At 36.6% G+C, this 11,896-nt stretch overlaps 1 protein-coding gene across 1 annotated transcript in view; it reads left to right on the top strand.

The window, feature by feature from the left end:
* LOC107743111 (SRSF protein kinase 3-like) overlaps window positions 1–11,896 on the top strand; it is a 30,710-nt gene that overhangs the window by 8,129 nt on the left and 10,685 nt on the right. Inside the window, exons 4-10 of the mRNA XM_016556233.1 lie at window positions 1,757–1,865; window positions 2,047–2,134; window positions 2,251–2,338; window positions 2,892–2,998; window positions 4,059–4,224; window positions 6,986–7,011; window positions 10,251–10,449. Of these exons, the coding sequence (XP_016411719.1) occupies window positions 1,757–1,865; window positions 2,047–2,134; window positions 2,251–2,338; window positions 2,892–2,998; window positions 4,059–4,224; window positions 6,986–7,011; window positions 10,251–10,449 (783 nt within the window). The remainder of the gene's footprint in view (window positions 1–1,756; window positions 1,866–2,046; window positions 2,135–2,250; window positions 2,339–2,891; window positions 2,999–4,058; window positions 4,225–6,985; window positions 7,012–10,250; window positions 10,450–11,896) is intronic.

Raw genomic sequence — 11,896 nt, 5'->3', positions numbered from 1 at the left:
CCTCTATACCCTCTATACCCTCTTTGGACCGGTCTCTAGTGCTCAAAGCACTACAGCAGGGCCCATTTGAGCCTGTCGAACTAAAGAGTTTGGGCTGGCTGACTCCCAGGTAATCCTGAGGCCCCGGCCCGGCTATGTGCCCAAGGTTCCCACTACTCCCTTCAGGGATCAGGTGGTGAGCCTGCAAGCACTGCCCCCGGAGGAGGCAGACCCAGCCCTAGCTTTGCTTTGTCCCGTCCGAGCCTTGAGATGCTACGTAGACCGGACACAAAGCTTTAGGACCTCAGACCAGCTCTTTGTCTGTTACGGAGGCCGGCAGAAGGATTGTGGATGCCATCACCCTGGCTTATCAGGCACATGGTATGCCCTGCCTGCTCAGGTTGTGAGCTCACTCTACTAGGAGTGTTGTATCCTCCTGGACGCTGGCTCGTGGCGCCTCGCTGACAGATATTTGTAGAGCTGCGGGCTGGGCGACCCCTAACACGTTCGCTAGATTCTATAGCCTGCTGTAGCTTAGCATAGATCATTGAATCTGATTAAACCGTTAGCATCTCGCTCAAAAATGACCACAGAGTTTCTATATTTTTCCTATTTAAAACTTGACTCTTCTGTAGTTACATCGTGTACTAAGACTGACGGAAAATGATATTACGCAGCGCCTGGAAATAGCCCCCAGCACGCTCCCTGTGCAAGCAGGTGGTCACGTTGGTTATGTTGACGGAAGTTAGCCTATTTTCAGGCGCTGCGTAATATCATTGCGCCTGCTGCAGTTTTAAATAGGAAAAATATAGAAACTCTATGGTCATTTTTGAGTGAGATGCTAACGGTCTAATTAGATTCAATGATCTATGCTAAGCTACAGCTAAAAGTGCTACCGCCAGACCCGGAGATCGGCTGAATGGATTCGAAAACGGTAAAACTCAACTGTTTAACTCTAGGGGAGTTGGAAAATGAGCCTATTTTCAAAAATAGTGGAGTGTTCCTTTAAAGAGGCGGTATCAACAATACTTACTGTGGAAAAATATATACACTGTGATATAAGTCACAGTAATTGATGTGTATCTCATCACAGTTCGTTTTGCTGTAGAATTAATATAAAATATAAAAAATAAATGAAAAGTCCTTCATGTCATTTCACAATTTTCTATTTTTATTTGGAACATTATTGACAAAAAAAAAAGAAGAGATTATTCATGATAAAAAAATAAATCTGGTATCACTGCAAATCAGTGTTATTCTAGTGTTATTTATAAACTATTATAGTTTTTATTAATATTTTGAATTACCTTTAATTTTTGTATTTTCAGTATAGTTTAGTAATTTTGTTATGTGATTTTATCATTTTTAAGTATGACTATTTAGGTTTAATTTATTTTTATTTCAGTTGTAGTTTTTATAGTATTGTTTCCAATTAGTAATTTTAGTGCAAGGTAGCATTTAAATATATTTGTTTAGTTTACATTTTTCATCTAAAATTTATATTTTATTTCATATTTCAGTTAACAAAAATGTTTTTAAAACTTTTAGATTTAATTAACGATAATAACCCTGCAAAACAGCTTCACTTAATGAAACAAAAAATTTAGAGCAGTATATTATTATAAAACTAATATTGCAAAACAAATAATTCTGTCTCTGAATTCTGATCTGATGACCTACATTTGAAGCTGCTGTAAAATAGCTTAATTAATGCAGCAATAGTGACTGTTAATGACTGTTTAAATCTATGTTATGTAACAATATGAAATTTTTTCAGGAGGGTATTATCCAGTGAAGATTGGAGACCTGTTTAATGGCAGATATCATGTGGTCAGGAAACTGGGATGGGGTCATTTCTCCACTGTATGGCTGTGCTGGGATCTACAGTGAGTACTTTACATGCTGGGATGTACATGAATCCTAATCCCTGAGATTAAACTGCTGGAACTAGATGCACAATCTCTAAATGTTGAGATGTAAGCCGATGTCAGATTATGGATAGTCAGCCAGATAGTCATGTATGGATTGGTCTGTATGAATTCAACAATATATGACATTTGTCTGTAGGCGGAAACGGTTTGTGGCACTGAAAGTGGTTAAAAGTGCCCAGCACTACACTGAGACTGCACTGGACGAGATTAAACTACTGAGATGTGTAAGTCTGAGGACTGAATACATTAGCATTTTTTATTTAAAATTTAAAAACAAATATATATATATATATATATATATATATATATATATATGTATCCTGACAGAATTTTTCCTCAGGTGCGAGACAGCGACCCCACAGACCCCAAACGAGAGAGGATAGTTCAGCTCATTGATGACTTTAAAATCTCTGGTGTCAATGGTGTTCGTATCCTTTACTGCTGCCATCACATGCTCAAGTTTTTGCACTTCTGTTATACGTCACATCTGATGTTTCATCTGTGAAGTCAATATTGGCCCTTATTTACATTTAAAAACATGTTCTTGTTCTTATTGTGCACAATTAGTGATTTAAAAAAATGCTTTTTAAAAATAATATTTCATCAGAATATAACAAGTCTCCACCTCTACTTTCAGGTGAATACTGTTTTGTGATATTCAAATTTGAATTTCCTTGGTGTTTCTTTTTTCTATGGCCCAATGAATCCCATTTTCCTCCCCACAAATTAAATTTTATATTTTCACAAAATCATTTTTATTTTATTTGTGTTTTTTTATTTTTTATTAAATGAAATGGTGAAAAACACCACTTGAAAACACCATGAGTATTACCACCGATTGAGTATCTATACTAGACGAAACTGTGTTGCTCACTTGCTTTGGGACATTTGTAGAACATGATGACATCGTATTTATTTCAATCGCTGTCTTGGTGTGGTTTAATAATCACAGACTCTGTCCTTGACTCCTTGACCTCTCAGATGTGTGTATGGTACTAGAGGTGCTCGGTCACCAGCTGTTGAAATGGATCATCAAATCCAACTACATGGGTTTGCCTATGGTCTGTTTGAAGAGCATTCTTCGACAGGTGGGTCTTTTACATCCATATTGACATTAATAATGTCCAGTCAAATAGCAACATCAATTTCTCACTTATTTTTACCAGTATACGGTAGGGATGGGCGATATCATATCGTTTGCGATATACCGGTAAAAATTCTCCCCACGATAAGAATTAGTCTTCCTGCGATAATAACGATAAAGTCTAGTTGTTGACATATTTCTGTGTGCGACTGTGTGGAGTGACGTGAAGGAAGGCGGACGTGAAATTGAGCAGCTCCTTCTACAATCTGGAACAGGTTTGGATAGGGCTGTACAGTGCGACAAAAATGAGTCTGAGCCTTGAGTAAGTGTACTACAGTAGCATGTGTGCGATACAGTTTTACATGTGTATGAGTCTGTTTACAAACCAGTTGTCCAACAAAGATATTATTTATTGACGTGCTTTTTCTCCATATTAACTTCATAACAGTCGAGTGTTTGAAATAACTTATTTTTGTGATCAGACGTGGTTTCGTATCACAGAATAAGGCAGAAATCATACTATTTTATAGCATTATATACAGTGATGAAGGCTATGTCGATAAGCATTGCATTATAAATATACTTTATCTTTATAAAAATTCCCAAGATTGCTTGAAGAACACCGATACCATATATTTTGTGCAATCGCATGTTTATTGTCTTCAGGTTTCCTCAGTTAAAATTTCTCTATCTGCGTTTTATTCAGCTACAGCGATCACTGGATACCTTTGTCCATATTAGGGATTTCCTGGAGCGTTACTTCTACTATGCATATGTGGAGTTCCTGCGCAAGGGCGCCCTCCGGCTTCCAGTATTAATTAAACATTACGTGTGTACTGCTCACAACACCCTATTTTGGGTAAAAATAGGAAAGATAATACTTTTCTCTAAAGAAACAAGATTCCCTAAATTATCTTCATTGATATCGTTATCGCAATAAATATCAGAAATTATCGTGATAAATATTTAAGCCCATATCGCCCATCCCTAGTGTACGGTATACACATTGCAACTCCATCAAAAGCGTGGTACTGATTCATACGTGTCTTATTTCTCTCCTCCAGGTTCTCGAGGGCTTGGATTACTTGCACACGAAATGCAAGATCATCCACACAGACATAAAGCCAGAGAATATCCTGCTGGATGTGAATGAGGTGTATGTGAGACGACTGGCGGCAGAGGCCACGTTATGGCAGAAGGCCGGAGCTCCGCCCCCTTCTGGCTCCTCCGGTACAGTTCTTTATTTTTAAGTGTGTGACTCACATCAGGCTCACCTGAAACTCACCTTAGTATCACCTAAGACTTACACTTCCTTCAGACTCATGTATGACTCATTTAATGCTTGCATAATAAATACATACAATATTAAAGCGGTCGTATGATGCTTTTTTAAAGATCATTGCAAATATTTCCACATAGTGGGGTAGATATGTGGGGGCGTGTTAGAATGAGCCGTTTTAGGGGGGCGTGGCAGAGTCTTAACTTTGATAAAGAATATCTCTTTGGTTTTGAGACTTTAGTCTTTGCAACTTCAGGGATCTTATCTATGCACAATCAGCTTGTAACACTCCAAAGAGAAAGGAAAACTTGAAATCGCATCATATGACCCCTTTAAGTAGACAATATATAAAGAAACATTATACATTATCTTCATATAAAATGATGAACAGCATACAATGACATGAACCAGGGATACTCAAAGTCTGGTCTACTGCACATCAGTGAGACTATGAGTGGTCCACCACTGCAATCCAGAGTTATTTAGAAAGTCAGTTGCATGTCTGTGCAGTCAAAACTACATCACTCCCTCTATAATCAAGCTGTCTTGAATGCTTTTAATGGGAGCTTTCTAGTTTTATCTCACTACTGCTCACTTCCAATCTTGATCATTGTAAAGCAGTTCATTTTAGGGATGTTCATTTTAACCGTTTAACCAGTTAACCGACGGTAAGAATTAGTTAAACGGTTTAAAAAGTCATTTAATTATTTATTTTTTCAGTAATTTATCAAAATATTTAAAACGGTTTGCTGCATGGTTAAAATACGCTACGCGTATAAAAAATGTGTTTTTTAGGGGGAAAAAAACATAAGTCGAGTATAAGTCGCATTTTATTATTTCATTCAGAAATAGGCCTAATGCCAACGCGAAATGTTTACAAACATTATAATAAACACTGTAAACATAGCTAGGCTATTACTTAAATGATTTTAGCAAATGGCTGCAATATAACAAAGAGTGAAAAATTTAAGGGGGTCTGAATACTTTCCGTACCCACTGTATATATATATATATATATATATATGTATATGTATATATATTCTTTCTGGCGTTTTTAGCCTTTATTCAGACAGGACAGTTAATTGACAAAGTGAAGTGGGAGAGAGACGGGGCGAGATCGGGAAAGGTCCACAAGCCGGGACACAAACTCGGGCAACGAAAGAACTTCGGGAAGCCAAAGCGCAACGGCGCTATATGTCAGCGCACTGCCACAAAGCTATTGGTGCCAACAAAATATCCATATTTAAAACTTTATAAATTATAATCTCTACCTTCCGATAACTGATGTACGTGTGTTCACGAGAGAGTGACGATCCAACTGATGGTGTAGGATGTAGGCGTAACGTAATCTCCGGTGAGAAGTGACGAACGCGGAAGCACAGAGGAGTGAGCAAAACAAAACACCGGTCACAAATTAGAAGTACAAAAAGAGGATTTATAAAGAAAAATGTTGAAGGATTCCGTATTCGCGATGTATTTGAATGGCAAATTATTATTTATTATGTACTTCACTTCACTCACATTCCAATATCCACGTAAAACAAAATGTTTTGCATAATATCACGGCGGTACTGTGATGTGAAGGATTTCGATATAAGCCAAGAGGAGACTGGTTTTCCTTTGCTGTAAACAAAACTTGGTTCTCACGAGGCTAGCATATTCTAACCGTTTTAAATCTGGATATTTTTCTTACACAAATGCATCAGTTCACTTCAGAAGGACTTTTTAACCCCCCGGAGTCATGTGGAGCTCTTTTTATAATGGATGGCTTCAAAAACTCGACCCCCATTCACTGCAATTATAGAGCTAGGAAGAGCAAGGACATTTTTTAATATAACTGTGATTGTATTCGTCTGAAAGAAGAAAGTCATATACAACTAGGATGGCGTGAGGATGAGTAAATCATGGGGTAATTTTCATTTTTGGGTGAACTAACCCTTTAATGACAGTTTTGATTTAAAAATTTGAGGCTGGTTTAACATACGTTTGGTTTATACTTTAGTCAATACTTGGACCAAATGAATATCAAGGATTGCCTGGTTATTTATTCACAGGCTTCTTTACACCCTGAATTTTCTAAAAGTGTCCCATAAGTGATATGATTTGAGTATCCCTGGAGTAAATTATAACAACACAATCTGCTGTTTGGCAGTGATTTTGACCTAACAATTAGTTGACATCTAATGATCAGCTGTGCTTTGCTTTTTCAGGTCTAAAACAAACCACAACTGAATTTCATTATTGATTATTAACGATTAGTAGTTGCAGCCCTACATACAGCTTTATGATAGCAGTGTTGGTCAGTATTTTTTTCAAACAGATTTGCCTTCCTTTGGATTTTAGCTGAAGCACAGTTGTTTTCTCCTCAATAATTGAGTCCAGGTCATAGAATTAGGGGTTACCTTTCAAGTGATTTTTTTTTTTTTAGGTTTCAAAGGTAAGAAAGCAAATAAGGAAGTCATTTGGGTGTGCTTTAAACTTTGAATCAACTTCAAATGTGCCATTAAATTGATCTGCATGCTGGTCGTCATTTCTCCTCTGCTTCTGTGGTGAATATGCCAATCATTTCTCATTTCTTCTCTGTCGTCTGTTTGGTTTCTAACTGGTGTCCTATCTTTTCTTTCTCTGTTTTCTTTTTATTTTAAATTATTGTAATTATTATCATTGTGGTTTTCTGTCCCTTCCCTCTTTCCTCTTCTGTTCTGATGGCAGTTAGCACGGCCCCAAGGGAAAAACAGGTACGTTCAGAGTTGTGCCTGCTGAAATACAGAGAGGATGTAGTTTGCCCTGGTGAAAATGACACATGACTTTTTTAATCTGCCTGCTGTACCCTAACCCACCCTTGCCTATATAGATATACGGGCATGAACCTCTGGGAAAGGGGCGAATCTCCATGGCTGTGGTCAGATCCACTGATCTGGGAAAAGACAATTCGACCTATGCTTAAAATGTGCTCTGATTTCCATAAGAATGCACCATTTTTGGCTGATAACTGATCGTATGCCGGTTTTATAAAAGTGTAAACACATAGAGTATATGTTTAAATGCTCTGTGCATGGAGAAAACATTTCTTTCGGTTTGCCCCAGTCAGTGGATTTGGTCTTGACGCTCTTTGCCGTCCCACAGATGTGTTGATTTTACACCATTAACTGCTCACTAACAATATTAGACCTTTCAGAGGTGTTTGCATGCTGGAGCATTAAACCAGCTTGCTATCTTTCTTCATCTGATCATTCTGCATTTGGATTCATTTTCCTCTTTTATTCTTTAGAAGAAAAGTTAAAAGTGACTATTTTAGGAGTGAGAAAAGAGCAGTGCAGTAAGCTGTTCTCAGACAGGAGCATTATCTTTTCTCACGTCATGACAGCCAGACAGAGATCCGCTGCGTTCCCGCTGCCTGTATTCTGCTTTTCTTATTTCAGCCACCACCTCTGCATGGTTGAGAGTGATTTCACGAATTACTGTCACATTTTCCTCTCTTCTGAATATAAATGAGATGAATGGCGAAAAGCAAGGCTGTCTCCACCACTGAGATGAGAAAAGAGATGTTGAAAAGAATAAGATATCTCAAAATTATTAGCTTGGGACGGTGTTATATTATTGGAAGGTATTGCATTTTTAAGACAAAACAGATATTGAGTTTTACATTTAAAGTGCCTGATAACCAATATGCCAAACTGACTTTTAATTGTTTTATTTCTTGTTGTATCATACGTATAAATATTTTGATGTTAATAATAATAATAATATAATATTCAGTGCTGTGATAAAATAATAATAAAATAATAAATAAAATAAATAGTGCATTTTTATCTTTGTTTTGCTCTATTTTAAATATTAGGCTACTGATTTCATTCTTGATGAATGGCTTTTACATAGAAGTTTAAGAAAAAGTAATTATCCAAACAATATTTTTTTCGGCATGTCTCATCTCATTATTACTTTCTCTAAATTATTAATTAATTATTACAACAAACTATATTGATGATTATGATAAACAAGATAAAAAAATTATTATTATTATTATGCCTTTTCATCTTGTTAGACTACAGATTTCTTGAATAAATGGCTGCTACCTAAAGAAATGACTCTTTAAAAAGAGTAATTATCCAAATTATCTCCAGTATTTTTACTGCACGACTCGACTCGACGTTTTAGGTCGGCTAAACTGCTTTTCACCTTCTTTATTATGACATATTTTAATTTAGTTAATCTTAGTCATTGTGATTCCTTCTGTGCATCACCACCTTTTTAATCTTTTCACTTGTAAATGTTCTGATGTGTGCAACAATTACTAATTAATATCATAAATAATTTAACAGGTTTGTAACTTCTGAATGATTGAATCCTCTGTTTGTATTATAGAAAGCATTACTCCTGTTTTCTTCAGACTGTGAGCAGTATCCGTAACAGGCGGTATTGCATGCTCCTTTCTGACCCCTTTAGATTACAGTGACCCAGTTTATTTGATATACAGTAACCAGTCTCAGGAAGTCTCATTTATAAGTAGCAGCAGTAGTTTTACAGACAGCGCCAGACGCAGAAGTTCATCAGGTCAGTCCTGTAAGACTGGGCTCAGTAGAGCGGACGTGTCACGGCTCGACCAAACAACAGACATGGCAACAGAGCTGTCATCCCAAAATAGTCCCAGAGCTGGAAATGGTGCAGGGGTGTCCGATATCCCCCGTGGCAGAATTCACTTTATGCTGCGTCAGTGTAAGCTTAAGAGTATCAAAAATTAGCAAATCGTTTAGATAGGATGCCTGGACAACATGTCATGAAAATCACGATTAATGCACACCTTTTGACTTCTGTAACTAAATAAAACAACCCTTTTGCATGCCATTGCTGACAACTGTGCCTAAGGTTGACGACCCAATGACAGTTCCCCTGGAGTAACTTGAGGTGAAGTGTTTAGGTCAAGGACACAGTGGTAGTTTAATTTTTTTTAGTTTGAACCAGCAACCTTGTTAAAGAAATGGTTCACCCAAAAATGAAAATTTGGCAAAAATATTCTCACCCTCAGGCCATCCTAGATGTAGATGAGTTTGTTTCTGCATCGGAAAAGGTTTAACATTACATCACTTGCTGACCAATGGATACTCTGCAGTGAATGGGTGCCGTCAGAATGACAGTCCAAACAGCTGATTAAAAACATTACAATAATCCACAAGTGATCCACACCACTCCAATCCATCAATTTATGTCGTGTGAAGCGAAAAGCTGCATGTTTGTAAGAAACAAACCCATCATTTAGCATTTTAACTTCAAACGGTCACTTCTGGCCAAAATACCAGTCCGTAATCTATAATAATGCTTCCTTCAGTGAAAAAGTCCATCCACTTTTGTCCTCTCACATCCTCTGGCATATTTGTTTTGAACTGTTTTGTACTGTTTTCACTTGTAAATGATGCTTGATCTGTGCATATTTCTCTCATGATTCAGAAAATATTTATTTTTCACTGGAAAAAGCAATGTTATGGATTATAAACTCGAATTTTAGTCCGAAGCAACGGATTGAAGTTAAAAACATCTTAATAATGGATTACTTGGGGATTATTGTGATGTTTTTATCAGCTTTTTGGACTGTCATTCTGACGGCACCCATTCACTGCAGAGGATCCATTGGTGAGCAAGTCATGTAATGCTAAATTTCTCTAAATCTGTTTTAATGAAAAAACAAACTCATCTACATATTAAATGGACTGAGAGTGAGTAAATGTTCAGCGAATTTTCATTTTGGGGTGAACTGTTCCATTAACCACTATGACACATTCTGTTTGTATGAGAACATATTAACCATTATAAGTGTGTGAGATTAGTTTGCTCTTGCAAACATTATCATAATTGCACAGGTTGATCAGCTAACATCAGACCTTATGTTTGTTTTAGAAGGCGTTTTTGAAATTAGCTTGGTTTGTAAATGTTTTTTTTTTTAACTTTTACAACTTTTTTGCCCATGTGTGTTTGTGTCTAGACGGGTAAATTATCAAAGAATAAGAAGAAGAAGTTGAAGAGGAAAGCTAAACGGCAGCAGCTTCTGTTGGACGAGAGGCTGTTTGACCTGCAGAGGATGGAGGAGTTGGATGGAGTTTTGCCGCCGGATGCTTCTGGAAACACACGAGTGCTCTGGAGGCTCAGCGAGGATGGAGAGGGTGACGACAAACACGCACAAAGTGAGATACATTTATATAAACTGTTTTCAGCATGCACAAGAGGAGAATTTAATTCAAGTGAATCATTCTTTTGAATCATGATTCTTTTGAACTAATGCTCAAAAAAGTGTTAATTTACTTGAATGAAGGAGGGCTTTGTGAGCTGAGGTACTGAGATAGTTGTTTTTAATACAAAATGAAGCTTTGTAAAATACCTTGTGGGGAATTCTGTGAGCAATTGAAAGATTATGTACAATATGGAGGAAAAAACATAAACAAGATTAATGTGTCAAATCAGTTCCATTTATTTTCGTCTATATTTCAAGCCAGAAAATAATGAGACATCCATTATGCACGTCTCCTCTTGCTCCTGAGTAAAGAAAACATCACTCCAATGTCTCAGAGCGAACAACTAATCTTTTACTCAAGTGCCAAAAAGTGTTTTCATTTCTGTAAACATTATTACCCAGCATTAATGGCCATCAAATGGAAATCTAATTAATGAACTGACTTAATGAACCATTTACACATGCAAAATGACATGTAGAACATTAAGATGAATTTTAAAGAGAATGAAGCTTTGTACGTGCGAGTGATTTATGCAAAAAAGCAGAAGCTGCATCAATCTTTCTTCAGATTTTTAATTTTTTTTTATTTTAGTTATCTTTAGTTATATATGTGGAAAATATGCTCTCTGAAAAATGAGTGGCCTATAGGTAATTTTCATGACTATTAAGATTAGGGAATTGTATTTATTTATTTAGAATTTTTAGCCAAAATAAATTGTTTTACCAAAGATAATTAATTAGTCTCATTAATTGTAGATTTTTTTTGTTTCGTTTTTTTGGTAGTGTAATCTCTATATCTCAACAAATTCTTATCTAGTAATTAGGGATGCATCGATCCGATACTGGCATTTTCTGCCGGATCGGTTTTCGGTCAGACGAGACCGATCCAAATCCGATATTGTGCGTTAGGGGTGTGCGATATATATCGTTTGCGATAATATTGTAATTGTTGTTTTAACGATGTGCGATTTGACATTATCGAGTATTTTGCAAAAACCATTCAAAACACCCCTACAGAGTGCACGCGTACATTACGTGAAGTCAAGACTAGTGCGCGTGCGCATTTAGAGTGCGTTCTTTCACGGCATGATTTACAAATGTGATATAGATATTTTACAACAGTTCAATAAACAAGAAGTTAATTAAGAGACTTGCGTTTTAGACACCATATTGCCTGTTTTTGCTCTATTTCACCAACAAAAATCATTCCAAACACAGCCACAGTACAGTCTTGCGTCTCTGAGCAACATGACGGTGTTCCGTTCCTGAATGAATCAACCGTTTAAATGATTCAGTTAAATCGCAATGACTCACTTATTAACAGTGATTTGCCTATTTTGGCAGTTTTACCTATTGACGGTTTAAATTTCACATTTCGACTTTTTTTTTTTTTTTTTTTT

This window comes from Sinocyclocheilus rhinocerous, unplaced genomic scaffold (assembly GCF_001515625.1).
Source record: "Sinocyclocheilus rhinocerous isolate Xijiao unplaced genomic scaffold, SAMN03320098_v1.1 scaffold797, whole genome shotgun sequence".
Lineage (NCBI taxonomy): Eukaryota > Metazoa > Chordata > Actinopteri > Cypriniformes > Cyprinidae > Sinocyclocheilus > Sinocyclocheilus rhinocerous.
This window is presented reverse-complemented; position numbering and strand designations above follow the sequence as displayed.